Below are 24,256 nucleotides of genomic sequence, written 5' to 3'. Positions count from 1 at the left end.
GTGCCTCGCACTGTTCACTAGTTGGGAAAATAACCCAATAAAACGTTCAGTATGAATTCTTGATGAGTATCATAAATCAAACTATATTTAATTCTTCAAATATTGATGCGATTCTCTGATCATTATTTTAACATTGGTAAAGAAACAATTCAGTTGTACATCATATTAATACATCTTAATTGAATGTACGTTGAACATAGAGCATTGTACAGAAAGTAATCACGTTGAAAGCAATACATTTAGTAGAGACAAAGCTGTGCTGATTAAGTTGGTGACGGATGAAAATGTATGGCACAACAGGGTTCCTCAAATATACTCAAAGATCAGGAGATCTTAGGTTTAGACACTAAGACTATGCAGGCCAGGGACGCCCTTTGAGCAGACACGCTATGTTATGCAGAACTGATACAGTCCAACATGAAAGAGCGTCTTTTAAACCATTGTGTAATTAACCAGTTCTATGAGAGTATTGTTCTAACAATAATGAACTAGCTAGCTAGCACCCTTCGAAGCTCAAACAAGACCATATCTATTTTCTGCCAATAATTGCATATGGCTTTTTTTTTGCACAAAGGAAAAAAATATAAAAATGTTAATATTCAATCACTTCCCCCAATTGGGAGCCAGCAACAGCAGAAGGCCGTAAGGAATGAGAAAACGCATCAGCCAATTACTTCACACAATTCTATCTTCTGGTTCTCTTGGAATGGGTGTTTGTAGTAAAGGGTTAAAATAAAGGAGGGTTAACCCCTGCGTGGGTCAGACCATGTACCAAACAGTCAATACCCCACATGCAAACCCTACACTCACAAGCAAACACTCTCCCCTCATCCGACCAAACATAACTGTACCACCAATCCAAACATTCTCATTGCATCGCAATGAGTCACAGACACACACCAGCAGGTGTATGACTGTAAGTACATATCATAATCATCTAAGCTCCCTTCACAGTGAAGGATGTTGCAGATCACGCAGACGCGATCAGCAGACTCAACCATGATACAGGCTACAACACATCAACCACACGCGCAAGACAGAAAAATGCCTCCTCATCAACAAGAGATCATGTTGTTTTGTCTTTAAAGATTGCAAACATCTCAAACGAATTGACACTTTCCACCTAAATCAGAATTTGGTGGGACCCAAGAAAGATTAAGTTAAAAAAACATACATGAATTTTCTTTTTGTGTTGATTTTCAGGTTACCCAGAGCCCAATATAGCCAGTTGCGATGAAGGTGGCCTTTGACTCAGTGAGCCAAAACATCATCTCTACCTCGATGATTAGATTGCATGGAATGATTTCTCACAGCTGACAGATTGCTACTTTACCTGTACAAAGATAAGGCTGTTTTGAAAGAATAGCTACCACTGTTTTCTATGGTTTTTGAAGTTCGTAGGATTAAACATGCTGATCCCAGATTTTGCTTTTTCGCTTTGGTGCACCTTACATTAGATATGTAGTAACACTTTTTGAATATATAAATGCATGCATGTATGTAAATATGCAAGCACACATGATATTTCTACAGTGGGAATTTAGCCAAAAGACTGCGGAGCATTCTACATGGTCAAAGAAAAACCTTAATTCAACAAGTAAGAGGAGAGGGTGCTGGGTTGTAGATAATGAATGCATTTGATGCAGTGTTCTTTAAAGAGGAGAGTCTTCAATTTTTTTCTAAATTACAGCAGCATTCGGGCATTGTTGGACAAGAGAATGTTGTTCTGAATCCAAGGTGCATAGATGGAAAGGCTTGTAATCTTGTTTTTTCCCCTTTACACTTTAGTCTGTAGGTGTGCAGATTCAACCAGAGATGGTGAGCCTGCCAACAAGAGAAGCAGGGGTGCTTTGTAAAGGATGCAGCTGGTTTTGAAGCTGGTGCAGGCCAGAAAAGGGAGCCAATGGGGTTCTATCAGAATGGGGGTGATGTGTTCATATTTCTTTAGACCGTGATTGTGATGTGTGGTGGCATGTAGGATGCCCCCAATGGCTGCAAGTGTGGAGCCTGGGAGTCCACCACACTCCAGCATGATGCAAAGTATACGAGGGCTTGAACAGCAGTATTGAAGTTGGTTTCTGGAAGCACTGATTTGACCCCCTTTAGAAGCGAGAGCTGGTAGCAGGCCAAGAACAATGTGTTCCTTGAGGGTGAGTTTGGTTGTTTGCTTAAGAGTGCAGGAACAGGAGGGACTATTGATGATAGCTAGGCCGCCTCCATTTCTATGTGGGAGGTCCACATGATGGATGCTGTAGCTTGTGGGAAGAAGGGCATCTAGGATGTTCGAATATGTGGGCGTGAACCAGGTTTCTGTGATGAAGGTGTGAAGCTGGTGAAATCTGCAATGACTAGAGCTTGGAGTACTACAGAACAAGCTGGAATTGCTGTTCTGTAGTTTGAGGGTGTATGGTAGTTAGTGTGATGCGTATGAGATTGGGCTGTTGTGTTGTGTGAACGTTATGTGAGGGTCGTCTACATGTGGGCGTGACTGGGTGGACTTGCAGTAGGAGGTGCTGGGTGATGTGTATGATTTTATCTTACCTTGTAGGTTTCAGCAGAACATGGGTTCAGGCCCAAGGACCTTCCTGGCCTTAACAGAGCATGCCCTTATCTTTGTCCGCCCTATGGTAGAGACACCATCGGCAGAACATATCCTTTGTGCTGTAATTTAAATCTTGAACATTTTCAGGCTTGCCAATACATTTGCACCAATGGGACACTGACAGGGAAAGGCAGATACGTAGTTCCTAATGGGGAGCCACCTAAGTATACAAGATGCTTCTTTATCTGTTTCCATTTATGATTTCTTGAACCGGATGAAAATTGAAAGCCTTATTTTGTCAAGGTCCAGTCCTTGTCCATCAACATTATTTTTCGCTCCTCCTTGTTCATTCCTTATCCTAACCTCTCCTGCTCCAGAGTTTCCCTATCTTTCTCTGAGACAATTATCTTGCCTTCTCAGGTGCCCTTGTTTTACCCTTGAAGATGAGCATCTTTATTTTCTTAAGGCCTATTAAGTTTGTTGGAAGCAGATCCACTGATGCTATAGCAAAACTCGGATTTTTAAGATTGCCTCTATAAACTACACACCTGACAAACTAAGGACGCTCCCTGTGATTCTTATGTCCCTTAATGGCGCCCACTAAATGTTTAACATAGAATATTAGGGGCCTGAATGGCGGACGGAAGGAATGACAAGTATTCATGTGTTTGCAGCGACATACCATGGATAGCTGCCTACTGCAGTCGCTTCATCTGACGGACGCCACTCAGAAGAATGCCCCAGTGCTCCTGAAGCTCAGTCAGCCCGAAATGGTCCTGCATGTGTTTTCTTGGTGGCTCCACTCTGGTGCACTGAAAGACCAGGTGTTCCCGAGTGAAGTCTGGGAAGCCATTATAGAACACTTCTAACAAAATTTGAAGCCTGTAGACTCCATGTCCACCCTGTGGGAGCCCTTTAAAGTGGTCACACGGGGGTTTGTGTTGCCAAATAGGCAGGGGTCCTTTAGGCACTCAGGGTGGACCAGTCCTGTCTGGAGGCGGACATTCACGCTTTGGAACTCTGCTTTTTGGAATCTTGTGGGAGTTCTCTGCTCTGGTCTAGCCGTAGCAAACCCGTGCACTATGAGGAGGCAGCACTGCACAAGACTTATTATCAGGAGAGAGTGGCCCGCGCCCGGCATTACGGTGAAGGTGACAGAGCCGGCAAACCTCTGGCCAGCCTTTTGTGTAAACCCTGGGCAAGTGACTAAGTGGTCGAACTACTAGACGACCACCAAAATATACAGGCTGGCAATGTGGCCGTACAGCGTACCATGGTGAACATCTATGCTAACCTGTATTTCTTCTCTCACCATCCCAACCCCCTATCCCCCTGGACCAGACTCTGTTTCTGGACTCTATGCAGCTCCTCCGGCAGGAAAAGGGCCATCGCCTCTTCTTTAACAAACCCTGTACTTTAGCAGAGACTGCTCAGGTTATTGGGAGTCTGCCGATGAAAAAGCTCCTGGCCTCACTGCTTCCTTTGATAAAAAACATTTGCACCCCTGCATGCCCCACACCTTCTTGACATGTATGAGGAGTCCATGTGGCATGGCATGCTCTCCCTCATCCCCCTCCCCTTTTACGACAGGCTCTTATCGTGAACATCTTGAAACCAGGTAAGGACCCTCGGCGCTGCGATTCTCCATGATAAACATCAAAAACAAAATCCTGGCCAAGCTGATTGCCATGCAACACCTTCCCCTCCTGCCACTCGAGGTCCGACTGGACCAGTCTGGCTTCATGCAGAGTAGGTTGACGGCTCATTTGCACAAGCTCTTTGCCCTCCTTCACACAATTCAAACCTAGGAGCTGCTACTGACTTTTTAGATGCCACCAAAGCCTTCAATTCGCTGGAATAGCCCTATCTTGTTCATCTCCTTGAACACCTCAGTGTCAGTAATAAACTCATACATCTTATGCAATTGCTTTACACCCTGCCAGTCGCACGGCTGGGGATAAATGGAACAATTTCTGCTCCTTTTGTGATAGCTGGTGGTACACATCAAGGGTGCCCGCTGTCACGCATTTTATTCGCTATTGCCAAGGAGCCTTGTGACAACATCACTCACACAGTGGCTTCACGTTCTGCCCGCAGATACTTGTATCCATGTATGCAGATGACGTTACTCTATACATCAGGAATCCAGAGGATAGCCTAGACCCTCTTCTCCGGGAGTTTATTCGCTTTGGCGGTATGTGGGTATCGCACTTAATTGGCCAAAATTCACTTTATTTCCACTTATAGCGGCAATGTAGCACTTTACCTCTGACTTGCCCTCCACTAGGCCATGGACCCTGTTCAGTAATTGGGTGTCTGGCTTAGCTTGAATCTAAAAGAATTGTGGCGAGAGAACTATGGTACACTGATGATGTGGCTCGAGGATCGGGTGACCACATAGTCAAAGCTACCACTGCCCCTTACTGGTAGATTAGCCATAGCAAAAAATAGTCCTATTCCCCAATTTTTTATGCTTACTTATTACCTTGCCACTCCCTTTACTGGCTTGCTTTCGGTGGAAACTTGCTCCTTCCTTGTCTTGTTGGCATGGGCCAGCGGTCAACCACAGGTGGCATGGAAGGTGCCAATGCTCCCCTTTGTGCAGAGTGGGCTGGGGGCACCTAATCTGAACTTTTATTTCCTCTGTGCCCAGGCCCACTTTGTGCACTATTTACAGCACCCCCTGAAAATTCAGCCAGGCAATGCCCTGGAGGCGGACCATGTAGCCCTGTGCCTGCTTGAGACGACTTTATATGGCCCCCGCCCGGCGCGCCTGGCAACAGGTGGATACTGTGGCATGTAATGTATGGGCTGCTGAAAAGAGCACACCTTGATAATAGGTTTGCCCTGTCTGCTCCTATTTCGGGTAACCTGCTACTTCCAAAGACTGATGATGAGACGCAAGCACAATAGAGCCGGATGCAGCTAGCTTCCTTTGGAGCAGTGTACCCAGATGGTAGCTTTGTAGCCCACCAGCAGGTGCTTCAGGAGTCTGCGACCTCCTTTATGGACACCATGACTTATCAGTTTCGGGAGTCACTGCAAGGCCTACAAGACATGGTTCTGGTGGAATCCCCAACCTTCACAGTTCGAAAGAAGATGCTTGCCAATATACCTCCCCACAAACTGAGCATTGAGAATTTATGCTAGTATGCAGAGAACCGCGCAGATGCAAGCGACCTCTTCTCACAAGACTGGGTCACATAACATTGGAGTGGCGATAAGCGAGGACCAATGGATCCACTGCTGCACACAGTCTAAGGCCTTATCCCCAAACTACAGATTGTGCTTGATTCACTTTAAAGTGCTGCAAATGGGTCTCGCTGTTAATTCTCGCTGTGCACACTGCGCAGCTGGCTGATTTTATACACCTGGCGTGGAAATGCCCCGAGATCATGGACTTCTGGAAAGGGGTGTTTAGTGAAGTGACAAGCATCATGGGTCATTTTGAGCACTTCCCCCCCCCCCCCCCCACTCCCCTTGTTGCGCTACGTCAAGCAGATCCTCCCCCCCCCCCACAGGTCCCTCGGTTGACGGCTATGTTGCTGCTGTTGGCGAAGTGTAGACTGGTGATGAAGTGGGTTAGGCAGCTAAAGTCAAGTAGGAGAAGGTGGCTTCAGGATGCCAACATTGTCAGGAGCGTATGGAGGCATACTGGGAATTGATGCCTGCCCAAAATACATCAGGGTCCCTCTGGTGACTTACCTCAGACTTCATGGAAATATCACTGTGACTGCAGATGGGCCAGTCTATCCCTTTTAGGATGGCGTCTTGCCCGATTGCTCTGCCACTGTGGGCTTATGCCCTAATGTCCTATCTTAGTGGGAGTGCTTTTTCCAGATCATAAGGATTCTGCGGAGTGTTGACCTAATTGAGTGGCTAGTTTGTTGGTTACTGTGAGAAAGTGCTATCTTTCTTGCATGGCATGCCCCCACTTTTTGCTGTATTGCTGAATGTACTTTGACTGAGTGTGCCCTGGACTCCTGCAATCAGGTGCCCAGGGCCTATGTTCCTTCCCTAAACAAAAAGCTCAAAACCAAATTGGCAAACCCTGGCCACATGTCAGCCCCTGGTAAGTGGTACCCTAGGTACCCAGGGCCTTGTGACCAGGGAAAGCCTCTAAGGGCTGCAGCACTCATTGTGCCACCTTTAGAGGCCCTGTACCCTAACACACACACTGCCCTGGCAGGCTGAGTGTCTGGGTACAAGACAAAACAGAGAGTCGGCATGGAACACATCCCTGTGTGCCATGCCCACAACCTACACTTCCCTGGCATACATAAGCCACCCCTCTAGTTGGGTGCCCTATGCCAGTGGTGTGGGCACAGAGGCAAGAGCCCTGTGCCCCTACAGTACCCAGGTCCATTCCTGGGCCCTGTAAGTGCAGTGCTGCCATTTAAGAGTACATGGTGCTGGGAGCTTGTCAAACACGAACTCCACAGCACCATAATGGCAGCACTGAAGACTGAGAAGTTTGGTATTAAACTGCTCAGCACATTAAACCCACACTGATGCCAGTGTGGGATTTAATGTACCAAGCACCACAGAGGACATCTTAGAGAGGCCCCCTGAAACCTAACCTACAATCCACGTCTGTTCTGAGGCTGCCTAGACTGCCACACAGCAGACATGTTGCTGGACCCCTGGGTAGGAGAGCCCCTGCTCTCCTTGGTCTGCAACAATGCACATCCTGAGCGAGGTGCTAAATCTCCTCCCCCAGGATGGGCAGGGGGAAGCTTCAAAGGCATGCCGCCTCTGTGAGCTTCCCCAGGCCACTGCAACCCCTCACTCTGGCGGGAAGCTTGTCCGGAAACCCCAAATAAGGACAGGGGATGTGCCAGCCTGCCAACCCCACCCCTCAGGTGGAGGAGGCGAGGTGAAGCACATCTCCGGGCTCTCGCCATCTTCAAGATGGGAAGCCCTGCCCAATCAGGATTAGGCTACTGCCACCCCTCCCACAGGAGAGAGGCAGGACAGGGGTGTACCCACCCCAGGACAGGGACCCATTGGTCCCTGCCCTTCACCTACCTGTAACGCCCCTAAATCTCGTATTTAGGGGCACGCTGAACCTTCCTTCCCCAGATTCCAAAATCCGAAGAAGAGCTAGAAGAAAGAAGACCTGCCCTGCAGCTGCTAAGAAGAGGAAGACACAAACTGCTTTGGCCCCAGCCCTACCGGCCTGTCGACCCTCGAACCTGCTCCTGCTCCAACCCGGCATCTCATGTGGCCAGCAACCTCACAAACCCCGGAGGACCTGGCTACCTTTTGACTCTAAGCCCCTGGGACTCCCATGAGTAGAGGCTCTACGCAAAACCTATTCTAATCCCTGGCATCAGCCCGGAACCGCGAACCCTTCACACTCTGCACCCACCAAGCCTGGCCTGTGCCGGAGTGAACAAAGACCACGAGGACGACCCCACGGCGACTGACCCCGAGTCCGGCACCCACGGACCTCCCTCAACACTCCTGAAGACGCTTGCAGCCTCAGAACCAGGTGCCCCCCCCAACCGCTATCAATAGAGGGTAAGATTTCCCGACACCAAAAGGCACCCCTGCACCCAGCGCCCCGCGGCCCCCTGTGCCCAGTCCCGGGGTACCTACCTATCCTCCAACTACCCAACTTACCTCTCTAAGTGGTGGTGGCACCTTAAGAATCTTCATCCCAGAGCTTGCAGTCTTTTTCTAAACCGGAGATTTCCCATTGAAATCAAATGAGCACCCGAAGGCTCAAAAGCACCCTGCACCCAGCCGTCCGAGTGGCCTTGGCAGTGCAACCTCTACACCTATCTACTTCCCCACTTGCCCGGAGTAAGTGACCAGGATCCCAGCTCCCACAGCCGCGTGGCCTGCTAGTCACCAGCCACCAACCAAGGCCCCCCTACCTCTCATAGGATAACACTGGGCCTAACTCTCTGTACACGGCCGCCCTTGTGCTGATGAGGGTGAACCAACTGTACCTACCTGACATTGGGAGACCCCTGAGTCTATGCCCAGAACCTTTACTCTGCCAGTCGAGTACTTACCTTTAAACCGATAACTCAGTTTTCTCCATAGGGTAACATTGACTGGCTTTTCCTGAAATTGTTTCTAAGTGTGGACTTTTCAAAACTTAAAATATTCACCAAAAATCAGCCGAGTAACGAAAACGAAAATACTCACCTGCTATCAGGTGAGCTCCCAGTGCTGGAAATACTTACAACTGTACTTACCAGTAACCCATTTTTCTCCCATAGGAAATCATTGACTGTTTTTCTGTGAAATTTCTTCTAAGAGTCAATTTCTGCAAACTTTAAATATTCTTTAAAAATCGTATAATTTCTGAAAACGTAATTACTTACCTGTTTTGGATAAAGGTCCCAGTACTGAGTCTAGGCACCCAGTACTGGATTACAAAAGTAACGAGAACATACTATACCTGCAACTTGAATTTTCTGCCATAGGGAATCATTGACTGTTTTCTATGAAATATTTTCCAAGTGTCAACTTTTAAAATAGCAAAATATTGTCTAAAAATCATCACAGTAATTAAGTCGACTTTTATCACTTGATTCCAAGTATTGACCCAGGACTGAATCTAGGATCCAGTTCTGGAATTCCAAAAGTAATCCTAAAAGTAATCTGTAGCAAATAACTTGAAACTTCCATTGAACTCAATGCAGTATTGTGCTTAAAATTGTGTTGCCTACATACCGGACTCGTCGCCTCTGGAGGATCGATTACTTGATGGGCCATTGCAGTCTAAAGCGATCTCCCTGACATATAAAAAACTCAGTAACAATTTACCGGACAACTTTGGCAAGCTCAAGGAGCAGTGGGAAAAAGACCTGGGGCTGATTGAAGAGGATGATTGGCAACTGGCTCTCATGTCACCTAGGGAGGCAGCAATCACGCTTCGATTCAGACTGATCCAACTTAGGATTTCGCATCAGTCATATATGACGGGGATAACTCTAGCTAAAATTGGGGCGAGGCAGGATGACCTCTGTTTGAAGGGCTGCAAACACCAGGCCACCTTCTACCACACGCTGTGGGAATGTCCGATGGTGCGTAATCTCTGTGAGAGGGTCACGACGCATATGCAGTCTGCACTGGGGAAGACAGTAGACCTGACGGCCCGCCTAGGCCTCTTAAACATATGGGTGGACTCGGATCTGACAGAGATTGAACAGCAATTGGTGACGCTGGGGTACACTTTGGTAAAAAGAGAGTTGGCTCGGGGCTGGGGTGGAGTGACACCCCCTGCTGTATCGGTGTGGCTGAAGGAATTGGGCAAGTGCATGATTGCGGAAAAGGAGGTGTTCCCAGGACACCCCCGCGCCGCACGGCCACCAACTGTGTGTGTGCCCCTGCCCACTGCTGCCCGTAGCCTCGCTGCGACTGCCTCTGTGCTCCCCGACCAGACGCCGCAGTTGCGTGCGTGTGCCTCTGCCTCCTGCATCTAAGCTTGTTCGTATTTTTGTAAGAGTTTCCCCCCCTCGTGCGTGTGCCACTGCGTTACTGTATTACTGTACACTGTTTTGTTGTATCTGTTTCCTTCATCGTGTGCTTGCCCTGTGTATTTCGCTTCATTCTGCTACCCCCTGTGCCCGCCCCGCTCCCCGCTTCCCACCGCCGTCCATCGGCCACGCCCCCTTTCTGTTCTGTGCCCTCCCCGCTCCCGCCTCCCAGCTGCTCCTCCCTCCCTCCCACTTGGCCATAAATGGTGACCGCGCGGCGCAGGTGAGTGTGACCTGTTCCCAGGACACCCCCGCGCCGCACGGCCACCAACTGTGTGTGTGCCCCTGCCCACTGCTGCCCGTAGCCTCGCTGCGACTGCCTCTGTGCTCCCCGACCCGATGCCGCAGTTGCGTGCGTGTGCCTCTGCCTCCTGCATCTAAGCTTGTTCGTATGTTTGTAAGAGTTTCCCCCACCTCGTGCGTGTGCCACTGCGTTACTGTACACTGTTTTCTTGTATCTCTTTCCTTCATCGTGTGCTTGCCCTGTGTATTTCGCTTCATTCTGCTACCCCCTGTGCCCGCCCCGCTCCCCGCCGCCGTCCATCGGCCACGCCCCCTTTCTCTTCTCTGCCCTCCCTGCTCCCGCCTCCCAGCTGCTCCTCCCTCCCTCCCACTTCGCCATGAACGCGCGTACGAGCAGCGTTCACGCGCAGCGGGCGCGCCGATTGTGCGCCGAAGGCGCGCCAAAGGCAAGCCCGTGTGCGCCCGTCCGCGCCTGGCCCGCGCCCAGCGCCCGGACCCCTGGCCCCCGCAGACACCAGCCCACCCGCCGGACCTACGACTCCACTGAACTCAACGCACTCAACACCGGCCGAATCCCGGGATGTTTCCGAGCCACACCGAGGCACACCCACGGACCTTTCAGCTGCCACTCCTGCAAGTTCACCTGCATCCGGAACTGCAACCCACCCGCACCCTCCAAGCCCAGCACCAGCAGCAACCACCTGAAGTGCATCCTGCTTAACACCCGCTCTGTCCACAGACACGCCATCGAACTCTGGAACCTCCTCGACACCACCTCCCCAGACGTCGCCTTCCTCACGGAAACCTGGATGAACGCCTCCTCAGCGCCCGACATCGCCATCGCCATCCCGGACGGATACAAGATCACCCGGAGGGACCGCGCCAACCAGAAGGGAGGAGGCATCGCCATCGTCCACAAGAACACCATCCGCATTACGACCAACACCGACGACACCCTCACAACCGCCGAACACCTGCACTTCCAGATCCACACCGACCCCAAGACCACCCTCAGAGGCACCCTCATCTACAGACCACCGGGACCACGCACACAATTCAGCGAAGACATCGCCGACTTCATCAGCCCGCACGCTCTCCCCTCCGCTGACTACATCCTCCTCGGGGACCTCAACTTCCACCTGGAGAACAACAACGACCGCAACACCACCACCCTGCTGGACAACCTCGCCAACCTCGGACTCAAGCAGCTGGTGACCACCCCCACCCACTACGCAGGACACACACTCGACGCCATCTTCTCATCCAGCAAGGACATCGTCATCAGCCACGCCACCGGACTCCACTGGACGGACCACAGCAGCGTCCACTTCAGCTTCAGAAGATCCACGATCCACCACCACCAGCGACAGGCTGCACGCAGAAGCTGGAACAAGATCACAGCAGACCAGCTCGCCGCATCCCTGAGCCAGGACCCACCCCCCAGCTCAGCGAACCCCAGCCAGGCCGCCATCAACCTCACGAAGTGGATCAGCAACTGCGCAGACGACCTCGCCCCACTGAGGACCCCGCCCAGCAGAACCGGCAGCAGGAGAGCGCCCTGGTTCACCGACGAACTCAAGAGCTCCAAAAAGAACTGCCGAGCCTTCGAGAGAGCCTGGCGCATAGACCCAACGCCAGACAACATGACCACCCTCAAGCTCGCTACCCGAAAACACCACCAACTGATCCACGCCACCAAGAAAACTGCATTCAAGGCACGACTGGACAAAAACGCACACAACAGCAAGGAACTCTTCAACATCGTCAAAGAGCTCTCCAACCCCAACGCCGGAAACAACGACATCACCCCATCTCAAGACCTCTGCAACTCCCTCGCCTCCTACTTCTACAACAAGATCGCAGACATACACAACAGCTTCAGCACACAACCGACGCACCCTATGACCACACCATCGACCCCCACTACCACCGTCCACGCCTGGACCCCGATCACCATCGAAGACACCATCCGCACAATGAGCTCCATCCACTCCGGATCTCCTACCGACCCCTGCCCGCACCACGTCTTCAACAAAGCCGACGCTGTCATCGCACCCCAGATGTGGGACATCATCAACACCTCCTTCAACACCGCCACCTTCCCGGAGAGCTGGAAGCATGCCGAACTCAGCGCTCTACTGAAGAAACCGTCAGCGGACCCCACCGAACTCAAAAACTACCGTCCCATCTCGCTCCTCCCCTTTCCGGCCAAAGTCATTGAGAAGACCGTCAACAAGCAACTGGCCGCCTTTCTCGAAACTAACGGATCCCTCGACCTCTCGCAGTCTGGCTTCCGAGCCAACCACAGCACCGAGACCGCCCTCATCGCAGCTACTGACGACATCCGAGCCCTGCTCGACAACGGAGAAACAGCGGCCCTCATCCTCCTGGACCTCTCCGCAGCGTTCAACACTGTCTGCCACCGCACCCTAGTGCAGCGCCTCAGCAACGTCGGAATCCGGGAGAAGGCACTAGAATGGATCATCTCCTTCCTCACCGGAAGGACACAGAGAGTCCGCCTACCCCCGTTCAGATCAGAAGCCACCGAAGTCATCTGCGGCATTCCTCAAGGCTCCTCACTCAGCCCCACCCTCTTCAACGTCTACATGAGCCCCCTCGCAACCATCGCACACCACCACAACCTCAACATCATCTCCTACGCCGACGACACCCAGCTGATCCTCTCCCTCACCAACGACCCCGACACCGCCAGAGCCAACCTACACGAAGGGATGAAAGAGGTAGCAGAGTGGATGATGAACAGCCACCTGAAACTGAACGCAGACAAGACGGAAGTTCTCATCCTGGGCTCCTCACCCTCCGCCTGGGACGACTTCTGGTGGCCCCTCGCCCTGGGCAGCGCACCCAAACCAACAGACCACGCACGAAACCTGGGCTTCATCTTAGACTCCTCCCTCTCCATGACCAGACAAGTCAACGCCGTCTCCTCAACATGCTTCAACACCCTGCGCATGCAACGTAAGATCTTCCGATGGATCCCCACCGAGACCAGGAAGACGGTCACCCAGGCCCTCGTCACCAGCCGACTGGACTACAGCAACGCCCTCTACGCCGGAACCACCGCCAAGCTCCAGAAGAGACTCCAGCGGATCCAGAACGCCTCAGCAAGACTCATCCTCGACATCCCCCGACACAGCCACATCTCCGGACACCTGAGAGACCTGCACTGGCTCCCGGTCAACAAGAGAATCTCCTTCCGCCTCCTCACCCACGCACACAAAGCCCTACACAACCAAGGCCCAAGATACCTCAACAGCCGCCTCAACTTCTACACCCCCACTCGCCAGCTTCGATCGACCAGCCACGCCCTCGCCGCCGTCCCCCGCATCCGAAGAGCCACCATAGGAGGACGCTCCTTCTCCCACCTGGCCGCCAAGACTTGGAACTCCCTCCCGACACACCTCCGCCTGAACCAAGACCACCTCGCCTTCAGGAAGCAGCTCAAGACCTGGCTGTTCGAGCAGTAACGGACCCCCCTCCTCCCCAAGCGCCTTGAGACCCTCCGGGTGAGTAGTGCGCTATATAAATGTGATTGATTGATTGGGTGCCCGAAGAAATGGGATAAAAAATGGTCCAAATGGAATACTTACAGAGGAGAGATTTGTGTATCACCCAAGGTGGAGTTGGAAATGCGTGGAGGCAGGGACAGGGATCGGTTTTCTTGAAAATTTTGTTTATTACCCATGTAATGTATCAGCGGAAGATTGCAACCACTGAGAATATCTGTCAACAACTTGGATTGTCTGTCAAACCTTTTTCAATAAAAAAAATGTTTTTAACAAAAATTGTGTTGCCTATTGCAACCACTTGTAACTTTCTACAAAACTCAATTGCATATTGCAAAAGTATTTATATTAAGCATCTCATTCTGAGAAAGTATATTTTAATACCTATTGTTGGTTCTAAAATAAAACAAGCATATATTTTTTATATATAAACCATTGTCCTAGAGTTCAGATATTGAGTGTGAGACCATTTGCTGACTGAGTGTGTACAACAAATGCTTTACACTGTCCTCTGATACTGCCTTACTGCTCGACCAAGCTAGCACTTTAGAGAGTAAGGTTATATCTAACTTTAGCCTCTGCCTAACCTCTGGGGACTGTGGACTCTGTACACCCTGTACCTATTTGGGAACAGTATATACAGAGCCACTTTCTCACGGTTACTACCTCTTCCCTTCTCTTCCTGTCCACCTCCACCCCTCCATTCTCACTTCCTTACATATTCCATGTGCATTCCTGTGATGTGAAGCCTATTGGTGTTACGATTTCACTTTGTATTTCAATCTGGAATGCATATTGTACTGAAGTTCTGCTGTATTTGGTTAATGCAAAACTCAATAAATATACATTTTATTAAATGGCGCACCTGATGATCCTGTTAAGTCATAAGTGATCGAGGCATAATAACTGCTGTCCAGTTAAAACACTGTACAGAAGTCACTGGAGTCCTTCAACCATTTACGGTCCCATTTGGGTGTAAGCGTTCGCAGTGGGACAGATGAAGTGGCCTGAAACAACTACGCAGTGCCAATGTTATATTTCAAGCAGTCAACCTTTCAATGGCAGGGGCACCCATGAGACTTCTTCTACAGTGACTAGCTTTACCATTTCAGTCAATACTGGCAACAGGCCTGGAGACATAAGGCTTTGCTACCTCTTTAAAAGAAGATGACTCTCAAACCTTATGGGTTGGTAATAGTACGGCATGAAAATAGGAGAGTATTCAGCTCTTCAACTCAGATGGTGTTCCTTATCCTAGTCCACTGAAACCTCCTTACATAGACCTCTGTGGTCAGCTGGACTTGTATAGGCCTTCCTAGAAAGAGGTTGGTTTCTAGGTGGAGAAGGTCAGCTTCTCATGGAGAGATGCTCTCCATCACTCCACAGGTCACACCTACAAGGCTTCATTCTTGCCCCGAAGGGAGAGAGGCAACCATGCAGCAGTTCCTCTTTAGGCCAGATGTATTTTTCCTATACTGGTGCATAGGCCGCCGATGACCAAGTACTGATCCAAAGGCCCAAGGTGGAAAGTTACAGCCAATCAGAGATTAAGGCAATGCCTCTTTTTGTATGGTCACCCACTAATGTTTTGACTGATGCTGCTGGTTTTTCAACAGAAAGCACGGAGGCCTGCTAACCAGACCTCAGTGCCAGTGCCCGGACCGTAAAGTGTACGCCGAATTGGCTGTACTTAACTAGAAATGGCTAACTTACCGGTATGTTCCTAGTGAATGGTACCATGGTACCCAGGGCATGGAAGTTGGAGGGGTACCCCAGGTTTTGGAGCACTGATTCTGCCACCCTCGAGGTCCCCCAATTAAACAAGTCCACTAGTTCCCCCACTATAATCCGGTAATGCATTTATGCACTGCTATCCCGACCTTGCCATTGAAAGCAATGGCACAGCCACCACTTCCCCAAGTCATGTGTGAAAGTCACTCCTCTGGCAGGCCTACTGAGCCGGAAAAACAGAGTGCAACATATGACATTTTGTGGCAGTAAGACGCGCAAAAATACAGTCTTACTGTGGAAAGACTTGGTTGCCAATTTGGCAAGTGCAGGGTTACACGCAGACCCTCACTACCTACTTAACGGTGTGACCTAAGTGGGCAATCCAAGGTATCAAACAATTAGTTACATTAAGTCTGACTAGTATCTCAAGACAACATTAATGAAACTTGTTGAAATGGGCTACTTTGTTGCCTTTAAATCGCCTGTGCATTTCCAGGCACACATGGAGCCTGCTCAACGAGACCACTTTCTGCCTTCCAGGAGAGACGGGTTAACGACTCCCAGGAAGGAGAACAATGAGTATTGCAGTTCAGGGAGGGGTCACCTTCCTCCTGCAGGAAGCTGCGTAGGTGTTAGCCGCAAATGCCAGGCTTCAAATGTGAAACCACCTTGGAAGGGCAGTTTTGGGACACCATAGGGATGCCCCATTGTTAAGGCAGACAGGCTGGCATGAGGGGCATAGAGTGGAAACCAGTTTGCCCAGAGGTGTTTAGCCCTGAAGTAGCCACATCGCATGTGTGAACTAAGAAGGTCTGAACACCGAGAAAGGGGTCTTGCCTTCTTGGGAGTGGGCAGAATGGTGCATCCTGCAATAGCCAGATGTCACACTCCACAGGAAGCAGTCACCAGGTGGGAAAGAACTTGGCAGCCCACTGGCTACCAGCCGCATTCTGCCCCAAGGGCACTTTCCGAGCATAAAGAGGGCACCCAGATCTCGACTGACTCAGAGGTCTGCCGGGGCAAGTTGGTAGTACAACGTCTTCAAGACACTACCAGCACCGCCGTGCTGCACAGAGGACAAAGACCCAACGCACCGAGTTGCACCAGAGTTCCCTGAGCCCAGGAATGCAGTCAGAGAGTTGCTGGAACCCTCAGAAGGGAAGTTACTGACCCAGGAAGGATTGGCCTGTGACATCTACAAAAGCCGACTGGCAGTTCAATGGGGACTGGACTTCAGCCAGACCGGAGAGGAGAGAACTTTGACGGACATCAACCCTGCAAACAGGACCTCCTCACAAACTTAGTGGACCGAGGAATACCTGCAGGAACACCCATGTCAACAGCATCACTTCCACAGCATACTTTGAGCATCATCAGCATCCTTCATCCCTTGCATCAGGACCACTACATAGGAATCCATTGCAACGCAGATAAAGTGCCTAAAAACTGGTGAAGGACTGCTATATCTGGGAAGGTCTCTGTACTGGAGGGCCATGCTAGTCCCCCTGACTATTTCACTGCCAGAGTTGGTCACGCCAAGTACTTCAAACCAACCGCAGTAACACCTAAATTTTCCTTGAAAATGTTCCAAGTGTGGTTTGTTGATTTTACCAAGACTTGTTTGCGGTTGAATGAAAATGCACTGATTAATTATTGCTTGTAAAATCCATATCTCCGAAACCCTCCAATTGATTTTTTTCGTTCTGGTGGCTAAAATCTTATAAAGATACAGTCTATTTTTATAAAATCGGTGTCGGATTTCTCGAGTGTTTTTTTTTTCCTTCAATTGTTTTGGTGCTGTTTAAATGTTTTACACTTGTTCCTCTGTGGAAGCCCTGCTTCTCAGTGCAACAGCCACCCAGGATTGAGCAGACTGACAGACGAAACCCAAGGGTGCTCAATGGGTTGGTAAGTATTACACAGTGAAGTTGTAGAACCACACCATATAATACACCCCATTACCTCACACACAGCATCTGAATGTTTTAAAAAAATCAAGCACAGTCTTGGAGCAGTGAATCATTAACGGTTGTCCAGTTTTCAGAGGCCATGTAGCCAAGAGTGACAGGTTACAGCAGTTTGGACTGGTTTTTCATGACCTGTGCATTACTCTCATACAGAGCCCTGCATTTTTTTCCTATTACAAGGGCAACCAGTGACCAAGGAAACCGGAAATGGGCCGGTTTGACTTTGGCTGGGGAAACCTATAACCATCTGGTGACCTCCCGAACCCACTATGTAACACTGATGTCAGGACGGAAGACCTGAAAAGAGTGCAATTAGGCTGGCATTTCTAACATGGACATTCAACTTTTCCATTGGTTGCCCTGAGTTAGCCATCAAATTTACATTGCCTACCCTGTATCCCAAAAGGAGCTTATACATATTTGTACCCATTATCTTTTTGTTTCTAGCGGCACTGCATGGAAGAGGTGTAGAAAAAAATAAAAAAAATAGGGATATTGCCCATGTAGATGATAGCGTACAAACGTTTCAAGGAACTACAGTAATGGCAAAACTGTGAAAATACTGGCCGTTTAGTCCTGTTACACATGTATTAAATGCCCTTTTCTGCTTGGCGAACACGTCATTGCCTGGTAATCAAAGTGCTCACTGAACAATAGGGAATGTAGCATCTGCAGCAGTTTTGATAAACAGACTGCTGTATGATGTCTGCAGAGAAGCCACATGTCAAACTTTGGTCCTCATGAGGAACAGCAGCTGGTCTAACGATAACCCCTTGTCCTCATCGCAAGTTGGCATTTTGGGATAGGGTCATTATCGAACCCAATATTCATCATAGAGGAGTTCAGTGTTTATCAGGTGTGATAACTCATCTATCACAGGATTTGGGGGAACGTGTGGATTTTGGTGGTTACGGCATCAAAAGATGCCTGTTGCTGTATACACCAGCCATTTTCCCTAATAAATAGAGGCACAATGTGTCTGTTGATCGCAAAACTCAATTCGATATGGGGGGGCAACAAGAGGTACCGCACACTGAAATTTATCAGCCCACGAGTAATGGGAGCCTTTGGAGTTTAAATCCAAACGTAAACATCCCTCAATGATGCAGTCATGCTTAAGAATTACACAGGATTCATAAACTGTCAGCCTTAGGGTTGGGACCACAATGTTTTAAGATTAATGGGGGTTTGAAAAAGAAGATGGATTTCATCTCTGCGCATTATTCAAGGACCCAACAGTCAAAATAGAGTTGGTTTGTAAGCAATAAAAGATTTAAAAAAATAAAATATATGCCGTACAACTCCAATATCAGAACCCAGCACCCTGGCCTATGTTCACAGTGATTATATCTTCGCATTAGAGCCTGTGCAGGCGCCTCTGGTTTTCAGCTGGGTTTACGCTGCAGAAAATAACACATACAAGCATTCAAATGCATACAGACGTGGAATTAGCTGACTGAGTGAGTTAACTAGCCAATCAATGAGAAGGCTAATACTCATTCAGTCCGAATGCAGTAATTGGAGGTATATTAAGTAGTTATTTTTCTCTCTCCCAAAAATGTGTATTCTCTGGAGTAAACATCTATAAACAGAGAGGGGTAAGCTGTGTCCCAAAGAATATTCTTTGTCTTTTGTTATTTTGTCTTTGACATAGTCTGCAAAGTACCTACACTTCTAAAGCACTAAAATGGCAGAGAAGATATTATTTCTTCTCAGAAATGTCCCCTGACTGTAACCTGTCTTTACCTAGTTTAGCAATGAGCTAGCCACCTGAAATTCTGAAGTTGTATAATCTGCACTATGCGCATCTCTAAACATATCTACTACGATACCAATGTCTACTACGATGCTTCAGGCTTACCTTGCCGAGCAGAAGCCAGCAGAGGATACACCAGCTGGTCTTTTACCAGTCTTGATAGCTTCTGGAGATCTTTGTAGATGCTAGCAACATTTTCTTCTGCCGAAAGAACAAGACGGTCAGTGTTATATGGGTTTCGTGAACATGAAACTCAACCGAAAAGGTAGGGTGCAATGTCTCTGAAATAACTTTGGGGTCTACACATACACACTGGGGGCCTTCTGACAATATACATCAGCTAAACAAAATGCAAATAAACTTTACAAACAAAAAGCACATGGTTAATGAGAAAAAAATGTTATGCTTATGCTTATGCTTCACGCATTTCTACTCTGGCAGTTCAAGAATTGTTTTATAGCAATAGATGATGTAGATTTCACCCCCCCCCCCATCACACCCTCACCCCAATCTTTAAGCCTCACAACATTCTCACCCCACTCTGGAATGGGAAAGGCTTTACTGCCTCTTGTTATTGGGAGCTCAAAACACATGGGTTTTTCCAAAGAAGGTTGGGACAAAAGGATGGTAACCTCGCTACAACACAAGGAACGGTCTTGAATTTGAAAAGACTAAAGAAAAACCAGTTAAGGATTATCATAGAAATACAGAATATAATTCAATATATATATATATATATATATATATATATATATATATATATCAAGTCAATTCCATGCAATGAATTCCCTGCAAGCTTTTTTAAGTTGGCCATGTTGCTGGGAAGACAAGAAGAAGTTGGAGGTGGATAAAACAAGTTGGTGGAACAGCAGCAGTCACCACTGCCTTTCTGAGCAGCTGGGAAAAAGGGCAGAGCGCTTGAAACTGGTACTGATTTACTGCTCCTTAATGAAGCACTAAAAGTGTCAGACAGTAGGAATGTTTATGCCACCCCACTGCATCTTCAAGAGGCAGCAAGAGAGGTTGTGGGTGCGTTGGAAGCACAGTTTGTTACATCCACTACTTTCTTAGCATGGTATGCTAAGGATCAAAGGGCAAGTAAAAGGGGGTGGAATTGCTTGTACCAGAACACTGAAAGACACTGCTGATTTGGTGGGAGCGGGTGAGCTTGTGAGATCTGCTGGGGGCTTTCCCTGTGTAATAGCTTTCTGCAAAGCATGCATTAGTGATAATTTTACTACACTGATATACATGTCACACAAACCAATGCAGGTTATATTCTGTAATCGAAATTTGATAGAAAGTCCGGCCGCAAGGCACATTTAATTTCCCTCCCACTACAAACCATCTCAAGCCGTGCAGTTTTCGTTACCTTGTTCAAGGGCGTTGACGTATGTTGCTGGAGAAAGCTGCATCCTCTTCACACTTTTAAGGTCATTGTTAATCTTCAGAGTGGCTGAAACATGCAACACTCAGTTAGGGACAACAGACATCCATATTGCATCAAACACCATAGTGGGATTGAAAATTACCTGACACTTCAACTGGTGGGGGCTAGACAGTGCCTGGGATTCCTACTCCCTAACTCAGCTTCCACTTTCTTGACCACCATAGGCTGGGTGGTGGGAGACCAGATGATGAGGAGCAAAGGAAGAGGCCTCCGAGCACACCTACTCTTTCCTAAGCCAAGCACCTATGGAAGGTGTCAATTAATTACAAGTGAACGCTCACATTTGTTTTTTTATACCAGTCACCATTTTGAATTTCTGTTTCAGATAAGAGTCTGAAATTACTTTTGCAAACAAAAGTTCACTTTTCCTTTTAATTACACAGGTTCTTGTATTGTAGGACTTGGGAAAGTCAGCAAAGAGCAACTCTGCCATCAAATTAGAATGTACCCATGTTTAGGACAAGGAGCAAATAGATGCTCACAGCTTTTATACATTAAATATGGAGCTGAGTAAATGTAATACGCTTAATATATCGAATTATACATAATTCTCCACAGGGCACACAGGTGCTCTCCAATCGATAAGAGCTGCTATATTTCCCAATATAGGAAACTGTGCCTTTGCATTTACAGGCCCCTAGTTTGGATTTCCATTCCCATTAATTGTTTTATTCTGCACAGACCACTGTAGCAAGTATTTTAATTCACTTACTTTACAATTGACGGTGACGACACAATGCATGTAATTTTTTTGTGCACAGGTAATTCATTTTATAACTATTCTGAGTTATGTCATATCATTACTTATGAGAAGTAAACTACATATGATCACTTTCACCAAAGTATTAGTGACAGGGCCCATTATTTGTTTAATCCTTCTCTGATAATTCAGAGATTAGGTCATTATTAAAATATTGTTACATTTAAGGGCCGATTTCGATGTCGGACGGACCGGAGTCCATCCGACATCGGCCAGGAACTGTAACCGACAAACCTACTGTCATCTGTTACAAACCTGCAAGTACGATGCGACCGAACCCTGTTCGGTTGCACTTGTACACTTCACAATGGGAGCATCCATTCCGAACGGAATGCATGCTCGCACTGTGAAATGCAGGGGTGCAGTTCATCCCTGCACCCTGTGGCAGGCACCCCAAGGTGCCTGCCACTGGGTGCAGACATCAACAGGGGGGAACCATAGGTGCCCCCAGGCCTTAATTTGGTGGCCTTGCAACTAGGGGGGCCCCGAAGACAGTTTCCGATTGCCTTTTCATGCCAGAATGCTAGAAAGACTGGCACTAAAAGGCAGTGGGAAACTGCCATCGTACTCCCTCGGTCGGAAAGAGGCGCTCAGGGGAGCACTGAAGGGTTTCAGGATGGTGGACAGGCTCTCCGAGTCGGTCGTAAGCCATCCAGAAATCCGAGTCGGATTACTTTCCGATCGAGCCCATCGGAATGGCTCGGTCAGAAAGGAATATGAACTGCACGTTCCGATGTGGGCGGAAGGGCTACGACTCTCGGTTGGAGCACTTCCATCCGAAATCTGAATCGCCCCCCTTAATGTTAATAGCCCTTACTGATCAGAAAACGTAAGCAAGATATGGAAAAATTATATATCTGGTATAGGTGAATACATTGCCGAGATCACTGTACATTAATCAGGGGTAGAATTGTCTTGAACAAATTATGCTAGGTTACAAAGGGCTTAAAAACATGGCAATTAGTAAAGAAATAATATGTCTGTCAATAGTGACTTTGAGACTATTAGAAGTTTAACATGCATTGATATATTTGAATATCATGTTCAAACATGTCTCTGAACTAATCCCGATTTACTTTTTTTTAAATACATAATCAAGAACTATCACTTTCAAACCTACTAACAGCACTGGCTTTGTACAATTGAGGTGGCTTTATATAAAGAACTATTATCTTTATTGGCTAAACTGGAGACAGAAGTCTCCAAACTTGAAAACCTAAAACCATCAAGTTGCCTCGAAAACCATAAATAGTGTTGTACATAAATCGCCTACCGTGGCAATTAAGTTTAGCTGAGTGCTGATTTGTTGCATAATATCCACGTGAGAGCATTTTCAAGATTTTATATCTCAAAAAGTTTTTAGATTTTATAGTTTGTTTTGTGTACAGGCATTACTTTATCATCAGTTTCCCTCTGAAAAATCCATATGTGTTGTATGGATCTAAAATAAAAAAAGATCTGAAATAAAAAAGAAAAAAGAAAAACCACAATCCCCAGTGCAGTCTCATTGGATGAGCTTAACAGACAATGCTAGTGCTAGGCAAACGTGGTGCTCGACTCTCCGCGCCAGGATGCATGAAAAGGGGAGGAACGTGTTTTAGAGGCACAGATAACATCTAGGGAATGCCTTACAGATGTATACAGCTACACTACAGGGATTTCATGGCAAGCATAGCAACCTTACCGTTGACTACAAGGAGGTTTCCCATGGGCACACAGGTGAGCGTGGCTGAGCCGTCATCGCACAAAGGATGTGTATATTGTAGTTTATAAACACCTCCACCTCGCCAAGTCTCTGGCATCGAAACAGATTTTCCTTCACATCCCTGAGCACGGCGAAAGAGGGGGGAAAAGTTTTACTGATGTGTTGTGTGTAATTTGTAGCTTACACACAAAAAAAGAGTTAGAGAGAGAGTGTTTGCAGTCTGACTTGTAGCTACAGTAGTTAATCCCAATTTTGTTTGAACAAAGGCCTCTCGGAGCCCGAGTGGAATTAAAACCCCTCGAACTCCGAGAGGCCTTTGTTTAATTTGTTAGAACATTCTGCCCTCTAGTGGAAGAATGTTCTAATAGCCGTATAGCCCTTCCTAGTTGGGCTATACTGGCTATTAAAGTCCCGCTCCCTTGTTAAAGTCCATCGCCTTTGGCTCAGGTCTTTAAGGCTTGAGCGGGCCTTTAATAGCCGGTATAGCACGCTACAGCGGGCTATAAGGCTATATTATTACCAGAATATATTAGCAGAAGATTGCAAACAAACATTTGTGTAACAAGCTTATGTACTAGACAAGCTACACTAGACAATTGTGTTGGTGGTGCACCACTCGGCGAGGATGGCAGACCTTGCTACATATTTAACCATCACTGCCCGCTTTGTTGTGAGGAATGTAACCTAGGCTTGAATAAAGCTCACACTACAAAACGTAGCTTGAAAATGAGATACTAGGGCACATGAGCACAATCTTCTACCTCACTCCATCAAGCTAAGTACACAGAGTGAGCAAATCGGACTGAGATCACAGTGTTGTCTAGGGTGAGAAGGCAACAGGGTAAGGTCGGAGTAAAAATACATGATAATAATACGGACCACTAATCAGAAAACAAGTGATGTGCATGCAGGTCGATAAAGGTTGAAAAGAAACTGGGCGCTGCCCAGGAAGAAGGTGTGGTGGAAACATCCAAGCAAAGGAGGCTTGAGGGAATGGGCTGAGGGTTAAGATAAGAGACTACAGACTAGTGGAAGGTGAAGGAAGGTTCACAGCCAGGACAAGCGTGCCCAGTCTACAG

The 24,256-nt window shown here is 48.0% G+C and overlaps 1 protein-coding gene across 1 annotated transcript in view; it reads right to left on the bottom strand.

Moving 5' to 3' along the window:
* Positions 1-24,256, bottom strand: part of FBXO7 (F-box protein 7) — a 119,598-nt gene that overhangs the window by 49,665 nt on the left and 45,677 nt on the right. The window contains exons 5-7 of the mRNA XM_085651959.1: positions 23,157-23,298; positions 20,635-20,718; positions 19,368-19,463 (exon numbers count right to left, since the gene is read on the bottom strand). Coding sequence (XP_085508085.1) covers positions 19,368-19,463; positions 20,635-20,718; positions 23,157-23,298 — 322 coding nt within the window. The remainder of the gene's footprint in view (positions 1-19,367; positions 19,464-20,634; positions 20,719-23,156; positions 23,299-24,256) is intronic.

The sequence above is a fragment of the Triturus cristatus genome, chromosome 4_1 (genome assembly GCF_964204655.1).
Source record: "Triturus cristatus chromosome 4_1, aTriCri1.1, whole genome shotgun sequence".
Lineage (NCBI taxonomy): Eukaryota > Metazoa > Chordata > Amphibia > Caudata > Salamandridae > Triturus > Triturus cristatus.
This window is presented reverse-complemented; position numbering and strand designations above follow the sequence as displayed.